Source organism: Rhamphochromis longiceps, linkage group LG3, assembly GCF_057381845.1.
Source record: "Rhamphochromis longiceps isolate RC_006_pf linkage group LG3, R_longiceps_female_GT1.1, whole genome shotgun sequence".
NCBI lineage: Eukaryota > Metazoa > Chordata > Actinopteri > Cichliformes > Cichlidae > Rhamphochromis > Rhamphochromis longiceps.
The window spans coordinates 41,963,059-41,980,738 of NC_140559.1; the positions used below are offsets into that span (position 1 = coordinate 41,963,059).

The 17,680-nt window shown below is 40.5% G+C and overlaps 2 protein-coding genes and 1 non-coding gene across 4 annotated transcripts; 1 reads left to right on the forward strand and 2 right to left on the reverse strand.

Moving 5' to 3' along the window:
• The first annotated feature begins 4,504 nt into the window (after nt 1-4,504).
• Nucleotides 4,505-8,571, forward strand: ankrd53 (ankyrin repeat domain 53). 2 transcript variants are annotated; one of them, XM_085402421.1, is made up of 6 exons: nt 4,505-4,566; nt 4,837-4,945; nt 6,394-6,593; nt 6,797-6,961; nt 7,060-7,180; nt 7,438-8,571. In XM_085402421.1, the coding sequence occupies exons 1-6, from the start codon at nt 4,505-4,507 to the stop codon at nt 7,993-7,995; spliced, it is 1,215 nt and encodes a 404-aa protein (XP_085258547.1). In that variant the 3' UTR covers nt 7,996-8,571. The 2 variants fall into 2 exon arrangements, with proteins under 2 accessions (XP_085258547.1, XP_085258549.1); XM_085402423.1 differs by lacking the exon at nt 4,505-4,566 and having other exon boundaries at nt 6,319-6,593.
• A 980-nt stretch (nt 8,572-9,551) lies between these two features.
• tex261 (testis expressed 261) lies at nt 9,552-15,680 on the reverse strand. Its single transcript, XM_085398262.1, has 6 exons — nt 15,492-15,680; nt 12,713-12,792; nt 12,447-12,600; nt 11,321-11,388; nt 11,111-11,213; nt 9,552-10,844 (listed from the first exon to the last, which is right to left on the reverse strand). The coding sequence occupies exons 1-6, from the start codon at nt 15,559-15,561 to the stop codon at nt 10,729-10,731; spliced, it is 591 nt and encodes a 196-aa protein (XP_085254388.1). The 5' UTR covers nt 15,562-15,680; the 3' UTR covers nt 9,552-10,728.
• trnak-cuu (transfer RNA lysine (anticodon CUU)) lies at nt 10,993-11,065 on the reverse strand. The gene has a single exon. It is a non-coding gene; the product is annotated as a tRNA-Lys (tRNA).
• Nucleotides 15,681-17,680: the final 2,000 nt, after the last annotated feature.

The following is a 17,680-nucleotide window of genomic DNA, read 5'->3' on the forward strand; positions in this document are numbered from 1 at the left end:
AACACAGCTATATTCATTACATCATAGCTAGAATGCACTTAAATTGGGAGGGGAAAGAAAACAGAACTTAGTGGACTGCAATGTGCAATATACTGACATCTAGTGGTGACATTTTAAACACAGTACCTTTAAAAACTACATTTATAAATAACACTGTAGCGCTCATCATTTTAGAACTAAATCAACATTTTTCACACCCACTTAGCTGTAATCACATTAACAGTCTGCCAATCATTTCAGCCAGCTTGCACTATCTACCATTTAAAAAATGTATCTTTTTATATATATATATATATATAAAAAGAAAAAAGTTAAGTGAGCGTTTTTCTTCCATTTCCAATAGCCAGTGCCACTAGCCAAAAAGGAGCTTGTATTGTGAAACCAAGAAAAACAGATGGGTTGTGAATGGATGATGTAACAAACCAATGGGAGAGCCAGCTGCGAGGCTGTTGGGATGTGATCTAATTTTCATCCTCACCCTAAGCAGGTTTACATGGCTATAATCAGCCCAGTGCTAATCTCCACTGCACCGGCTGTACGCATGCATTCACAGGTTTCGTTGCACTATTTTAAATTCGGTGAGCATTTACGAAGATCGGAGAGTATATTTAACTGACCTTTGAACTTAGAGTAAGAAACTAATCTGTAACTTAATGTCCAGACCATCATATGTCAGAAAGCTCTTATGATTTTTTTGTGGGGGAGAGCATTTCATTCAGTTCAGCTTAAATTTGTTTAGTCATTTGAGGGCAAACACAACACAGTAAGGTCAAGACCTTACAACGTTAAAGAGAGAAACATAGCTATTTTACTGGGCACACAGAGAGAATTTGACAGCACATAACAAACACACACTCAGCTGTCAAAAGGAAATGGTCATGCTGGGGGTCACTGTCCAGGGACTTGTGCTGAAAGTCAAACATGAAAGAGCTCTACACTAAAGTTTCCACTCAACCTCCACGGCACGTGACCGAGGTCAGAGGAAGCTGCTGAAGCCACAGGGGGGCTGTGCTGCTCTCTTACTGTTAATCGGCACATGCTGGCGTGCACACACACAAAGACTGTTCATACATTAACACGCACGCACGCAAGGTTCACATATACTCACTGTTTCTGTACACCCAAACCTACGTCACCAAAGTAGCTGAAAGCTTCAAGGACATGTTGTGACAAAGGCAAAAAGCACCTCGGGGGGGGGGGAAGACAAGCAGGTGGTGGCTCGTCCTTGACCCTTCACCGGACCTTGATCGCTTTAACAGAGAACGAAAGAGTGAAAGGAGGAGTCACAAATGTGAAAAAGGGTCAATAAAAATGGGTTTAAGCTAGTTAAGTTACGTACTTGTGATTTTTCATGATGTTTTTATCATTATGTGAGGGGAAAAGCTCTGAAAGAAGTGTATTTGTGTGACTTAAATAATTATATTTACATACCAATTATATAATAATAAAAACTGTTATTATATAACGACAGTATAATTAGGTAATATTCATCCACACTCTTTGCACAACCGTAGAGTTTAAGATTTCACACCAAGCTAATTTTTGCTGTGCATGTTTAGTTTGTTGTGTTAGTTATTTTAGGTTAATTTGTTTCAGCATAATGAACACTGCACTGTACCCTAAATAACAACATAAAAACAACATGATTTATATTGTTTTTTCATATATTTATACACTGTAAGGACAAATCTTCTGGACCACCCACAGATTACACCTACAGGAACTGCTCAGCTGTTGAAGCTCATGCCATGAAGCTCCCGGTGCACAGTTTTCATGCTGATGATAATTCTTATGATCTGTGACTGCAGCTCAGCACTCAGTGGCCCCACTCTGTAACTTTACCCTTTTTGGATGAGTTGCTGTGGTTCATAAACACTTCCACTTTACAATAATACCACTTAGAGTTGATTATTGAATATCTATGAGGCAAGAAATTTCACAAACTGACTTGTTGCAACCGTGGCATCCTGTTACCCAGTAATCCCAGAGGTCTTTCTTGATGTTCTGTGAGCTGCTTTATAAGTTTTCTGTTTCCAGGTTATGTTAATCCACTATTTTTTTCTATCTTACTGTTAAGAAGTCTAATGAAAAGAACCAAACTAAACAATAAAAGTCCTCAAATGTATTGATCATCAGTCAAAACCTGATGTACCTTTTTCCTTTCTTGTTGACCTCCCTGCTGTCTAAAAACGACTTCTTTTGGACATGTGTAGAGGAGGGACAGTGGTTATAGTGTTAATTGTCTCCGTTTCTTAATTGCTGCATCTTTCCCTAGATTATTATATATTCTCCTTATCTCTACTCACTAATTAGTTTTTGTTATCCTTCAGTTTACTGTGTTTTTAATTTTTCATTGCTCAATGTAATCATTTATTGTCTATTGCTTTGTGAAGCACTTTGTGTACCCCTGGTTTTAAACGTGCTATATAAATAAATTTGTCTTGTATTGTATTATATTGTATATAGTGGACAAAGGATGTTGAAAATTGAGCCGCTATGCAGGAGGAAGAGAGAAAGACCACAGAGAAGATTCATGGATGCAGTGAAAGGGAACGTGCAAAGGGTTGGTGTGTCAGAGGAGGATGTCAGGGACAGGGTATAATGGAGATCCTGAAAGAAGAAGAAATCTACTCTATAATGTTAAAATTAATGCACCACTGGTTTTAGTCTTTTTCTTGTATTTACATGCTTGTGTTTCTAATTTGCTCCAGAAATTGTTAACTCACTTCAGTATTTCTGACACGGCACAGAGTTCTTAGTGACATCTGTATCTTATTTTTATTCCAGCTGCTCACTTTAGGGATCTCCGCAGTTTATTATCTCCCTCCATCTCACCCTATCTGTGTCACACCAACCCTTCAGCATATCTGCCCTCACTTCTTTTCTTCTTGCCTGGCAGCTCCATCTTCAGCATCCTTTGTCCAGTGTGTCCACTCTCCCTCCTCTGCACATACTGTATCTGTCTACTGAGTTGCACTCCGTCACATTCACTTTGGTCAGTAGCTGTGATCAGAGAGGCCTGCTGCCACAGAGATATGGAGACCATAAAGTAACTGTTTAATTTATATCGGCCTCACATGTGGCCTGCGCAGCACGAGCAAGATTGATCTACTTTGCTAAGGCCAAGAGCCAGCAGGGACCCGTAATGAACTATCAATATGAGCACACCAGGGATATATGAGGAGAGAGCTGTGGACTCTGCGTGAGAGGGTAGAAGTGCGCCTCTGCCATGCATACAACCACTGATCTACCTTTATCTGTCACAAGCTATTACACTCAGACATAACTCGTGCTATCAAATGTGATAGAAATGACTTTTAATTTCAGTTTTATTGAAAAGATAAAAGAGCAAGTATATCGTGTAGATATGAGAAGGAGAACGACCAGGCCTGCACAATGTGTGGACCATAGGCAGGGAATGAAAACATTGGCCAGTATTGCTATCACAAAATGATTTACTATCACTCTCTGATGTGCATGTTAACTAGCTGTTGCCCAGTTAATAGAATAAACTTCAAATAAGTTTGAAAATGGTTTTATGTGTTTAATTCACATGCTTTTATTGTGATAAAAATGAGAATGGAATTTATTTATAATGTTAAGATAGTAGTGCTTAATGTTTGCCACCTCTATTGCATTATATGGAGGAAAATATTATTTGCTTGAATGTATCTAATGTCTAAAGCAAAGGTATCAAACTCGTTTTACATTGTGGGCCACACCAGTGAATCTCCTCCTTCTGTCAGTGCAAAGAAGTTAAATTGCAAACATGATATCCTGAGATATCTCAAGAGATGAAAAAGAATAGCAAGTTAAACAGTATGTGCCAGCTCTTCTACATCATACAAAAAAACTGCTCCGGCAAATGAAGAAATAAGTCAGTGTGACTGTTTGGGCTTAAACTGTAGGACATAAAAGTCTAAACTTAAAGAAAAAGTTCAGGTATCTCATTGCCCAGACTGTCCTGTAATTATAAAACAAAAATACTTGAATTCATAGAAAATGTACTACTTTTCTTCTCTTAAATTCTTTGTTGTTGTTTTTGTACTGTAGCCTACTGTCTCATTGTATAAAAGAAATTTCTATTGTTGATAATGAAAAAAAAACAACAGACATTTTCTGTATTTTCTATTGTTTAAGTGTTACTTAATGGGAATGGGAGAGGTCTTTTTCAGTGGGAAAATATAGTTAAAAGTCCAGAATTTATGCGCTCACTTGTTCCAAAGCCGATCCTGGGGACATATGTTTGTTGCCCCTGTTTTTGGGGTTAAAATGTTTGAATGACCAATGACTGTAGAAAACTTTTATACACTCGTTGGTCTGAATACAAATCACGTGTCGAACAGCGCGTGACATCAGATCTTTAAATCGGTTGAAAAACACTGTCTACAGTTTTAATAATAATAATTTAACACATATTGTAACCGGAAATAACAATTCATCGCTTTCTCTCCTTCTTGTGCCGGATGTCGTAAAGCGGGGTTAGTTTCCCGGTTACAGTTCCATGGCAACCATGGAACCTGTCAACAAGCCCGGAAAACGGAGACGTGGAAGATGTAAAAAAGGGTAAAAACTTTGTTAATACTGAAAGCCTGGGTGCTGTTTTTCAGTGCATATGCACTTAAAGTGTAAATTTACACCGTGGGTTGGTCAAAACAGCCGCTTTAAACGTTGTAATGAGCGTTTTAATAGAAAACTATATCTTGTAAGAGCAGGCTAATAGCAACTTTAAAAGGGGGGATATGTAAGGAAATATGTAGCTTAAATCTCTCGGATGTTTTGAGGTTTCACGGCTTACTTCTCACAGCATTTTTTCTGCGTGGATTAATCTTGCAGGAAACAGTCCCATTATGATGCGCTGAGCAGGCAGATGTTCCCAGCTGTGGCTCCTGGGAACCCGGAGAAGTGTGATTTAAATGAGAACCAGCTCTCCCTGCACCAACAGGTAAAGTTATTAACAGCTGATCAACATTAGGATTTTCAAAAATCTTTAGACCACTTTTGTGCATAAGAAAAATAAGAAAAGCAGTAGTAGCCTCTACATTACAACATCCTGTGGAAAAATAAATAAAACATAGGCATTATTATTAATAGTAATGATAACAGATTTTGTTATTTAGGCATATTTCAAACAGCCCGTTCTCACTCACGGGGCGTAGCATACCGACGTTTTGTCACGTCATTCCTAACATTAACCAGCAGTTAAAGGACGTAAAACAGTGTTTTCCAAGGCGATTTTAAGAAAATGAACGAACATGTGTAGTTTGAGTCCAAACGGTTCTCATGTGTTCTCTTTTTTCTGATGTTGTCATTTAGGAACGTGTTGGGTACCCTAAAGCGAAAAATGTTGACGATTTGTCACCTAGCCTAAAATGTTACGTTTTGGGAGTGATAACGTGTTGATTTCAAAACACTCGTGATCACCTTACACAGAATAGTTAAAAGGAATTTAAAAAAAAATACCTATCAAGCCAATAAACACACTGAAAGGTAATTCAGAACAGCTGAGAGAAATCAGTGTGTGGGGGGATATTACAAATTTCTAAAAGACATTCATATATTTGAAAAGAAAACTAAAATATAAATAGAATTAACACTTAAGGTGAATCACTAGCAATTGTAAGTGATTTAGAGCAGTGGTTCTCAGACTTTTGGGAACCCCCTTACAGGGGAGAAAATCTTCCAAGAACCTCCTCATAATCCTAACAACCATTTATCTGGTTTGGATCAGATGATGTGGACTCATTCAAACTTTTGTCCATGCTCAGCAGCTGGCTAATCAGCTACCCAAATCAGCCAGCTGGAACAGCTCAGAAGTTCTTGCTAGCTGGTGTCTGCTAGCTAGTTGTTGATTCCTAGGACCAAAGTATTAGAACTGCTGATTTTTGAAAAGTCAGAAGTTTGTCTTTTTAAGGGACTGAAAGAAGATTTTCAATTTGTCACAACAATTGGAGGAACTGAAAAACATGGCTTTGTGTATATAAAAATGAGCTGTGACCAAGATATCATTAGCAAAACTGTAACATTTTGTCTTTTCTTAAACATTTGCACAAAAAGGTATCAGATTATCATTTTTACCCACTTATACACTTATTCCTAAACTATCTTAACAACGATAATGATACTCTTGGGATTTAAAACATTTTTGAGAAAATGTACAAACATTATTTTCCAAATACATCACTGCCTATGATGAAACAGGCAAAGAAAATCACGTCATTTTTAATTTTGTTCAGGCCAAGGACCCTGAACTTGAAATATCTAAACTGAAATATCTGTTATTAATATTCTTAATGACACCTTTTCGTTTTTCTGCAGTGACATCAAATCGTCCTCTGTAAAAAAAATAAATTAAAATAAAAAAGACCTAAGAGTAGAAACGTTATCTTCCAGAGTCTGCCGCCGCTCCACATGGCCTGCCTTTATGGCGAGTTGGGTGATGTTCAGCTCCTGGTGAAGTTCAGGCAACAGTGGATCAACAGCAGTGATTCCCAAGGTCGCCGGCCCCTCCACATGGTCCTGTCCTACAAGAGCTTCCCCAGAACCTGCGCCTGTCTCAGATACCTGCTGGAGCACGACGCCGACGTTAATGCGTAAGAAGGCTGCGCAGGCAGCTGTATTTTCTATTTTGGGTTATTTTAGAAATATGAAATTGTTCACGCTCAGCGGCTGCATACACAACATTCAAATTACCAAAGAAATGCTTTTTAAAAGAGATAATGATTGCAATGATGATAATTATGATGGTGATGATAATAAATAAAGCTGAGGTTTTTTGGGGGGTGTTTCAAACCAGCACCACAGACTTGGGGCAGACCCCGTTGCACCTGGCCGCCTCTGAGGGCTTTCTCGACTGTGCAGAGATCCTCGTGAAGGCCGGAGCAGATGTTTTGGCCAAGGACAGCTTGGGGCAGACACCTCTGGACTTAGCCTGCATCTGGTGCCACAGGAAGGTAGCGAGGTAGAGCAAGCTCACACCAAAATAAAAGTTTAAACTGTTGTAGTTGAAACAGCTACTTCCTTTAAACAAATCTCTTGTTTGTGTGTGTGTGTGGGCAGGTATCTGAAGAGCTGTATGTGGCATGTGAATAAAGAGAAAGAAAGAAAGGAGAGAGTGCTGGTTCAGGCCTTATACACTGATCTTGTGGGCATGGCCAAACAGAATAATCTCACCAGAAAGGTTAGTTTATAGGAGTTTGTTTATATGACATGGAAAGTTAAATAGAATATTATGTGTATGTGTATACTCTTTAAATATAAAGAATATACACATACATTATCAACGCCTTGTCTTAAACTGGCTCATAAAGTATAAAACCGCGGCTCCCGTGAGGCAGGAAGGCCTCTGCAGTGTAAATGGGGGCTTTATTATAGTAGAGTCAAGGTTTTTATGAACAGCTTTCTTATGCTGTTTGCACTTTCTCCCTCCATCATTAGACACTCACTGATGAAAAGGTGGCTGAGTGGGCAAAGAAGAAAGGCGTGGCCCTCCTGAAGGATTTCTCCCTCAGGGAGCAGGTGAGCAAGTATCACACCAAGTGCTTCTTAGCAGATCAGAGCAACTGTGAGTCAAAGCATGCAAAGGCCCACTGTGAGGAGCAGCAGCCTGAAGGCATTAGAGAGGACAGGAACACCCTTCCTAAGCCACCCTTCAAACCATGGAGCATCTTCACAGGCCTCCAGCCAAAGAAACCCCTCGCAGAACCCGACCTCCGTGACAGCGTCACCATTTGGAGGGACAGCTCCAGCAGGCAACTTCAGTACACCACCAGGTGGGACAGCACGCCTCGCCCCGCTCCTAACCTGCCTCTGGATGTCCTTGAGAGGGTGTTGTTTCCCAGAGCCTTCCCTTCCAGGATCACCTGGCCACAGGACTTTGAGTCACAGAACATGGTGGAGGTCAAGCATCAAGGATGCCCTCAGGAGCACAACACCTCCCCCTGGACAGAGGTGGCCATGTGTCTGGTTGAGGTGCTGGAGTTTAGACAGTACTGACTTTCCCAGTCTTGGCTGAAGAGATTTAACCTGAAACTGGGAACAGGCTCCGAAGAAATGCATTAAAAGCTTGAGTGTCACTATGTTTAGAGTTTGTCAAATAGCTTTTTCAAATGGAAACATTTGACATCAACATACGTGAAAAAACATTTAGTGGAACTATTAAGCTCATTTTCAGCTTCATATTTTTTCATTCTTGAACTCTACTAGGGTAGCTTTGCATGACTCATAGATCATAATAATCCTTATACTAAACATTAGTGCAGCACCTCAGATCATCATGTCTGAAACAAGCCGTTCTCAGCTCCTCTCCATTTAAGGACACCATTCTTCTGATTGGCAGCCCCTCGTCAGCAGATTTAGACAGAACCAGATGGATGTAACTGAGATGACTAGATTAGGAATATCTGATCCCATTAACATCACACTGAGGCATGAGCAGAAAGAAATTCTCTGAAACATGAGCGTTTGCTCCAGGGGATTACCTGTATATGTACTCATAACTTGAAAGATATAAGGTCCCTTTTAATAGTTTTTAAATCAAGTTAAAAATATCAATAAAAGGTCGTACATAAAGCTGTTGTTGCTATTTTTTTTATTTTGAAACTATTTAAAGTGTCTAGTAATCTTTGGGCCCTGGTCGGAAACAACCCCCCGAAATTGAAAAGCATTTGGGAAAACGGATACGTTGCTGATCTTCAAGAGCTTCAGCAGGCACAAAACTGAACCTTGTCTTTGAGAATATCCAGGCATCCCGGAGTGTTAAATGTTCTTTATCCTGTCTACTTTTTAAACCTGAGAGTTTCCAATAAATGCCAGCAACCATCATCATTCACACCCACAGCATATATCAGGAGATACTCTGTGTGGGAAGGGCCGGGGGGATTGAACCTGCGATTGGTGGCCAACCCACTCTTCCACCTGCACCACAACCTCAGCTGCAAGTGACAAAAATTAAAAATGCCATCCGCTCCTGAAGCTGAACTTATAAATGCGGGGTGAACAGAGGGGTGAACGAAAGGTGAGAAAACCTCCGTGAACTGGGTCGCCTGTCACAGGTGTATCCCTGCACTCTCACTCATCTCCCCCAGGGAAGTGAATCGGGATCCAGGTGAGGGCTTGTCAACAGCATTAGAGTGTGAACTCTGAGCTGTGGCCTGTCAGCTGAAGGCTTGTGTGTGTGTGTGTGTGTGTGTGTGTGTGTGTGTGTGTGTGTGTGTGTGTGTGTGTGTGTGTGTGTCTGCATGCATTATTTTTTCTCCTCCTTCCTTTGAATTCATGGAGCACTTCACACCTTGATGGGGGTCAAAGTGCACACTAGCATCAACCGGGTGTACTCTGTGATCTAGGCCACATGGGATCTAAATAAGAAAGCCATCTGCCCCGACACACACTTGACAGGTCGGGGTGTGACAGCAGTTAGAAAATCCATCACGGTGCAAATACAACGTAACAGACTGGAAGCTATAACCTGATTTAACTGTAAATAATAAACATCAGTAAGTGTTTCTGTTCCCTTTATTTCAGCCTGTAAAAAATAACCATTTAATCCAAAGTTATTTCACTAAACTCTTTTAATTACACAGCTGCACGCATATCAGCCTGCAGTGAATCACACTGGGGAATTGATAAAAGGAATTTTGTCCTTTTTAATGTTTGTCTCTTTATACCACACTGAGCAGCTTTTCTCCCCAACAGCGGTGAGCTTAAAAAAAGTCACTGCAAAAGTTTGATCTCTACAAGTGTTTACATTTGTCTTTGATGTCAGGTATGTCAGTTTAAATTCTTACAAACAGTCCAAAACAAAAACAAAACAAACAAAGGATGCTGTAGTGCTGGTGGTTTATGAGTAGAAGCACATGAAATCTTATCGTTTCTGTGGCCAAATGCTGATGAGCGCTGAGATCCAGTGCAGGAAACATGCCTCGTAGCTCACTTCAATAGTTAAAAGTAAACCTTCACAAGTGCCTTTGCTGAATTCATTTTCTGAGATATTATATGCCAGGCGGAATATTGTTTATACCATGTCATACTTTGTAAAACAGAGCAGGACTTCTCCACAGTTTGTCCTTCTTCATTTCCAGTAATCTAATTAAAATGTTTGTTTGGCGACCTGTAGCAACTAATATGCCATTTTTTTAAAACCAAAATCCAAGTTTGGAGTGCAGGAATGAATCATAAAGTACCTCTGATCTGTCTCATATCTAAGAAATCCTCTTCATCAGAATTTCTTCTTATTTTTAACACTACTCCGTGTATGGAATCAGATGAAGTGTGAGGCCTTTGACACACGTACGACAGAAAGGAAAAACAAGTATTTATCTCTGGTTGTTATTTTTTAAACCCCACATGTAGATATTTTATTACTAAAGCTTTAAAAAAATGAGTCCAACTTGACATGAAAGCATCACGCTACACATAGGATCCCCACAACGAGGTCTCTGGTGGGTGTTACTGGCAGTCAGTACAGACAGAAAGACAAAGACAGACAGACGTGGCCGGGGTAAACTCGCCGGGCTCGTCCAGCAGGAAGCTCTGATCTGTTCATTGGTCCGTCCTTTTTTTTTAAGTTATTTATTTCTTAACATGCCTTTCTTCCCCATTTGGCCACAGCGTCGTTTTAGTCCCATCCAGAAACAATTTCCACTGTCCTTCCTGCTTCCCCTTTGATCTTCAACACGTACTCGCACATCCCCACTGACCCCCGAGGCAGCGCCCCAGACTCTCAAGCCCTCAGTACATTTTCTGTCGGCTGGGCAGCACTGCCTCCTTCAGGAAAGAGAACACCAGGAGGATCCCAGACCTCTTCCCCCGTTTGCCCTTGGTGAAGTAATTAGATACTACATCATCTAAAAAAAAAAAAAAGGGGGAGGGGGAAACAGGAAATGTCATTTAAAACATGAGTTTTCTGACTGCACTGACACATAGAAGGCAGGAAACAGGTTTTAAAAACTTACAATGTACTTCAGAAACTAAGAGCAAGTGCAAAAAAGAACGCGCCCAACGTGGGGCTCGAACCCACGACCCTGAGATTAAGAGTCTCATGCTCTACCGACTGAGCTAGCCGGGCTGATGAGCAAAGTCTGTTAAAAGCAATGGCAGCATTGAGACTTACCTCCTTGCTGCATGGTGGACGGGAGAACATTTTCTCCTGCTGACAGCGACACAAAGAAGGCAAAGGGGATCACCCACAGGCAGATGGTGAAGTAGGCAAGCACCTATGTCCAGTTGAGCATAAATGGCACATGATTATACAAGAAAGAGAAATATAAAAAGATCTATATCCAAAACTGTACACAGTATTGTGAATCTGAGATTACATTACCTCTGAGAATGGGTAATACTCTTGTGCAAAGTACTGGAAGGCCATGTAATGGTTCACCACCACCAACACTGCAGCGAGAAAATTTACACTCATTACACTGACAAACGCTGTCATTTGACTCACAGTTTAATGTGTAAGAAGTCCATATTAGGACTAAAGGAAAATGAATCTATCCTTCTAGATGTGCACACAACAACCAGGCCAAAATATTAAAACCTCCTGCAAAATACTGTTTCACCAAAACAGCTCTGACCTGTCCTGGCACGGGGCTGTTGGTAGTGGAAAGTTAAAGTGGATTGGGCTTGTTTCAGGATATGCTGCATACGTTTCATTTGATTTGGATCTGGGGAGTCTGGATGCCAGAGGGGTGTACTATACAAGAAGTTTAACAAAACCAGGCTTTCTTTCCTTTAGCTGGCTCAACAACAGTTATCACAAATGGCAGCTATAAAAACTCCTGTTAAGCTTGCTTCAGGCCCTCAGCACTCACTTATAAAGGAGCATTTCACAGGTCATGTGACTCTTCATCAGCACAAAATGATCCCTGTGAGTGACACCTACTCCAGTCAGAGACATTAGTAGATGATAATGATGATGATAAAAAGTACAGCTTAACAATTTAATTATTTAAATCATACAGAGAATCTTTAATGCACTTAAAACGAGCTCTAAATTAAAGAAACAGTAAAAATGCGGCGCTTCCAGGTGATTTTTAAATCTGAAATTGAACATGATTTTGCTCCAACCAAGAATCAGTATTTCGCATGAGTTACCATGGTGATTTAACCAAGAAAAAGAGAGCCGCTTTTCTGACACAAAAACCTTTTCTTTAAGCTTGACACAGCTCACCAAGCCATTAATCTGGCTGGTAGTGGCCTCCACTGGCAGGATAATGTGCTTCACTGCACAGCAAACAAAACAAACAGCCCACTACCAGAACTCAAGGCTTTCCAGTGTAATATTGGTTGGTAATGATATGATCAATAAAACACAGTTAAAGCAGTTCAGGCTGATCAGTGTTAATAGCAGATAGCATCCTTATTGATTTGTTAACTTTCCCCCCCTTTTCAGATTGTATTTGCTTAGTTTTACCAAATAATTCAAGGCAAATGTGTGTTACACTTACCACAGGAGAGGATGAAGTTTGGGGAGCTCAGAAGTATGTAAGGGAAGGTCTGCAGGAGTCCGAAATAAACCAGGTTTGTGAAGAGACCGACTCCCACCATCAACATTGGAAAGCCTTCGAACATATAGAGGCATACCAGCACCCCTGTAGAGAACTGGACACATCCACAGAAATCGTAAAAACCACTGTTGACCTGCATGTACAGCACATCATCAAAACAAGTACCTAAAGACAATCTCATCATTAAGTCACACCCAAATACTCACCAGTATCATGTACTTTATTATTCGGCTGGTGGCTACTGTGTACTCTTCTATTAGTTCAGCCAAGTAGTAGAGGCCAGCAGCTGAGAGAAAATGAAAGGTAATGAGCAACCAAAGAAGAAGACTTGGGGAGGGGCGTCAGTGTGAATAAAAGAGTAAGACACAGTTACTTTTAGGGTTGTTTTTGTTTTTTGTTTTTTATAGACTGCTAAATTTGTTCTGTCGCTTTTGCTGCAAATCATTCTGCTTAAAAAAAGAAATAAATAAAACATTTACATACAAATTTAGGGAAAGCAGGTGGTACAGTTTAGGTTTTGGAGCCACGAGGAGAAAGGATTCAACACCTGAGCAGCTAAAATTTACTGAAGGCAAACTGAGTATGTGACATTTTTCAAGATTTGTTGCAAAGGCTTTATCGACATTCAATACCTAGCTCCTGTGAACAGCCGTGGCAGAGCAACAAAGACGGACCAAATAATGTAGGTTCATTTGAGCAACACTGACACGACCCACAGTTACTGAGCTCATGTGGAAGGAAGGCCAAACAGACAGTAAATTGATCAGACTCGTCAATATGTGTGAACTGGATACTACCTGTGAGGGAGAAGCCAAGACATAAAACTTCTTTCTATAACTACTATTGGCTAAAGTATGATTTTTTTTAAAAGAAGTTATGCGTTATTAATCAGAATAAGCATCTGAGTTATGAGTAATGGCTTTGTGTGTTGAAGGCCATGTGTTTGCAGCTTGCACACACAATTAAACTTACTCAAACTATAGTCCTTAAACAGTAATAACAAACACTGTTACTTGTCCAAAAATATTAAAACAAATAATTCTAAAACGAATGAACACTTAATAAGCAGTTAAGCTTGGCGTACGCTGGCCTTGATCTATACAACTCCAACATCATTGTGAAGTTTGCGGACGACACTACAGTGGTGGGTCTTATCACCAACGGTGATGAGACAGCTTACAGGGAGGAGGTCAGCGCCCTGACCCACTGGTGTCAAGACAACCATCTCACCCTCAACGTCGCAAAGACAAAGGAGTTGATAGTGGACTTCCGGAGGTGCAGAGAAGTACACACCCCCATCACCATCAACGGCGCTGCTGTGGAGAGAGTGAGCAGCTTCCACTTCCTTGGGGTACATCTGGCTGAGGATCTTACGTGGTCAGTACACACAAACAAAACAGTGAAGAAGGCGCAACAGCGCCTCTTCTTTCTTAGGAGACTGAAAAGATTCGGCATGAGCCCCCGCATCCTCAGGACCTTCTATCGCTGTGCCATTGAGAGCATCCTCACTGGATGCATCACCACCTGGTATGGCAACAGCACCGCCTACAACTGCAAAGCTCTCCAGCGAGTAGTGCGGTGCTCTGAACGGATAATTGGAGGTGAGCTTCCCTCCCTCCAAGACATCTACAGGAAGCGGTGCCTGAGGAAAGCGGGGAGGATCATCAAGGACTCCAGTCACCCCAGCCATAAACTGTTCAGACTGCTTCCATCAGGAAGGAGGTTCTGCAGCATCCGGTCCCGTACCAGCAGACTGAGAGACAGCTTCTTCCACCAGGCCATCAGACTGCTGAACACGTCATAGACACCTCAGCTTCACTACTGGAACTTCAACATTATGCACTCCATACTGTACAGTAATGCCACTGTTTTGCACATGTCTTACTCTGTATATTTTTATATATTTTATTTATTGTTTACTCTATTTAATTTGTAAAATATGTGTACACACACACACACACACACGTAGAAAAATATTTAGTATACACATCCAGAAATGCATATACTATTATATATTGTACATATATTTATTAGTTTCAGATGTAGCCATTCTTGTATTTTGCTTGTTTACATTATTGTATTTTGCACAACTCTGTTGCTTGTGAAGCTCGCACACAAGAATTTCACTCACATGTGCTGTACCAATGTACCTGCACATGTGATGTGACAATAAAAGTGATTTGATTTGATCTATAAAAAAATGAGGACACAATGAGACAACTCATGTCATGAGTTGTCTCATTGAAAATGAAAACGATATACGTCATGAATATTTGCAGTTTTATTTTCTCATCTGCTGACAGGTCAGGTCACATAACTGAGCGTGTCATGCAGTAGGTGTTACGTGGCCAGGTAAAAGTCTACATGGACGGACCTCTGGCTTTGGGCCAAGCCTTCATTAAAAGTTTCGTACATGTAGGCTGCTCCTCTCCTGCGCTAACATCCTCCTCTCTGATGTAAACAGAAATACATGAGCGTAATTTAAAGCCTTCACGTTAGATTAGCATGAATCCTGCAGTTGGAGTCGGTCTTCACACCAGATTACAAAAAGAGGCCGAACTCTGTGCTGCTGAATCGGCTGATTAGGAGTTAAAGACAAAGAGAAAGTGATTCTACTGCCCCCCCCCAAAAAAAGAAAATTTGAACATTTACCTAATAAAGATTGTCTGTTAACATTTAAAAGGTAGTCATTACAAAATATCTAATATCTTTTTTTTCAATCAATTCTCTTCCTCTTAACTTCCTGTCCTTTAAAGCTAACTAGCCCAGACGCCAGTAGGTAGCTTTCAGGACTCTGCTTCGTTCACTAACACGGCTTACATGCATATTTTATTACTGCGTTTTAAGTCGATAGCTGTTGGCAAAGCGGAGCTCAGTTATCACTCGCTAGCGCACCTTAATCTGCTGACTTGATCCGCTAGCATTGGCAGGCAAATATGAGCTACCTAGGCTAACAGCTGCAGGGGGATTTCAGCAAGCACTTACCTATTGCTAACGTGACGAAGGATATCTGGATGAGCAGCGACAGCCAGCTCAGTAAATAAATAAACCACATTGCTCTGCATATGCAACAGCACACAAAATAAGAAAATAATAGAGAGAGCAGCTAGCTGGTAGCTAACTAGCGCTGGTCAAAGTTCCTCCCCCTGGTGTTTCAGTACGAGCTGAGGAGAGTCGTAAAGCCAGGCCTCAGAGCCCGGAAGGACTGACTTTTTTAGTTACAGCCCCACCTGTGGTGGGAGGAGTAATGCAACGCCAGAGGAATAAGGTTTTTTGAGTTAATAATAAAAAAAATACAAAGGGTGGTGCCTCTATGTGTGTGTTTGTGGGACGGGGGTCTCCGGGTACACCCTCTCCAAATGTCCAAAGATATTTTAATGATAATATGTTAAATTTCACCATGTAAATCTATTTGTGCCAACCACAAAAATACACAAAAATTTAGAAATGTGAAAGAAAATACAGTAAGTCAAAATTTTTGTAAAAATGTTCAAGTCAATCTTTAAGAAATCAAGTCAAAAAGTATTTCTTTCTAAATAACAATTACTACATCTACTATTTAATAAAGGTCAAAATCGTGATAAATTGTACTGGCATGGTCAAAAACAAACAAATATGCCATTAAATGCGCCAAAAATGTGATATGAATGTTTATATTAAAGCAGTTACAGTAGTGCAGTGGTTAGCACTACAGCCTCACAGCACGAGCGTACAGTGGTTCAAACCTGCCAGCCAGCTGTGTCGGGTTTGGACGCTCTGTATGGGCTGCATGGGCTTCCTCCCACAGTCCACAGACATGCATCTCATGCCAACTAGTGATTCTAAATTAAGAGTAGGTGTGAGTGTGCATGATTGTTGGTCATTCTGCAGACCAGCAACCACGTGACAGCTGAGATAGAATCTCAGTTAGCATTAATTCACCTGTTAGTGACATTAACATTTCATTTTCACTTGTATTAATTTATTTAAAACGTAGATTTAGTCATTTTTATATTTTTGAGGCTTTTAATAGAAGCAGATTTATTTAATGGGTATTCTTTACTTCTTTATTTAGTTTTTTATTTATTCGTGTTTAATTATGGCAGTTTCAGGCTTCCACAGCTGTAAGACCAAATGTATCCTTATGAAGTCAAAATATTTCCTACTATAGCTCATGATGGCAGGAAATCTGTAAGAAAAAGTGAGGAAAATGTGTGCTCTAAGTATTTCCACCGTTAATTAAATATACAAACCACAGACATCAGCAGCAGTAGGACGTCAAACCTCGTTTCTCTTGGTCCCCAAGTAGCCACATTGTATATACTTTAGATTAACGATATCTGTGTAATTATTTTATTCTGCAGCTTAAAGCAGTTTTTCAGCCTCCCCTGTAGGAAGCTGATGAATACAAAAATTAGTTTTAACCAAGAAGACCAGATCTCTGTGTTCGTTTCTGAAGAATGGGCCACTGGCTCAGTTAAATTTGATTCAGGATACGTAGACTTAGAAGTGGGTTTAATAGCAGCCACGATTAGAGCTCATTGCAAGGAAATCAGCGCGCATTTATAGTTAAAGAAAAACACATTAAGAGGAAAATTAATTTACATTATTTGAATCTCACCTCTGTGAGTCAATGACACATCTTTAATATCATCTGTATCTATAGGATCCTTTTCAGAGGGCTTCGTTTCTTTCTCTCGCACTTAGACACGAGCTTTTGTGTGCATGGATTCAACAGCTAGAAAGATGCGAGTACACACTATGTCTCAAAGCCTGACACTTCTGAGACTGAGATATAAACCAATAAAAAATGCATGATTAAGAGTGAAAAGGCAGACCTTCTGGTACAGAGCTAAATAAAGTAAATATATAATGTGAAGACAGTGTGAAGACAGTAAAATGGTGTCAAAGTCAAAGGTGGGAGTAATTTCATCCTCTTTTCAAACGCTTTTAACAAACGCAGATAGACAGGGAGGCAGGTAGCACAGTGTGAAGGTGCATGGATTCATTCATGTATGCATGCATGCGCACATATATATGCAGGACCTGTGTGGAGGTGAGAAAACAAAAGGCAGCCTGCTACATTTTAAAGAAACTTTCAGGGGGGACACACACAGATCACCCGAGGCTCTTATCTCAGCAGCACCTCTGGGCTCTCGGTGCGACAGCTTTAATGTGTCCAAATGAATGGCAGC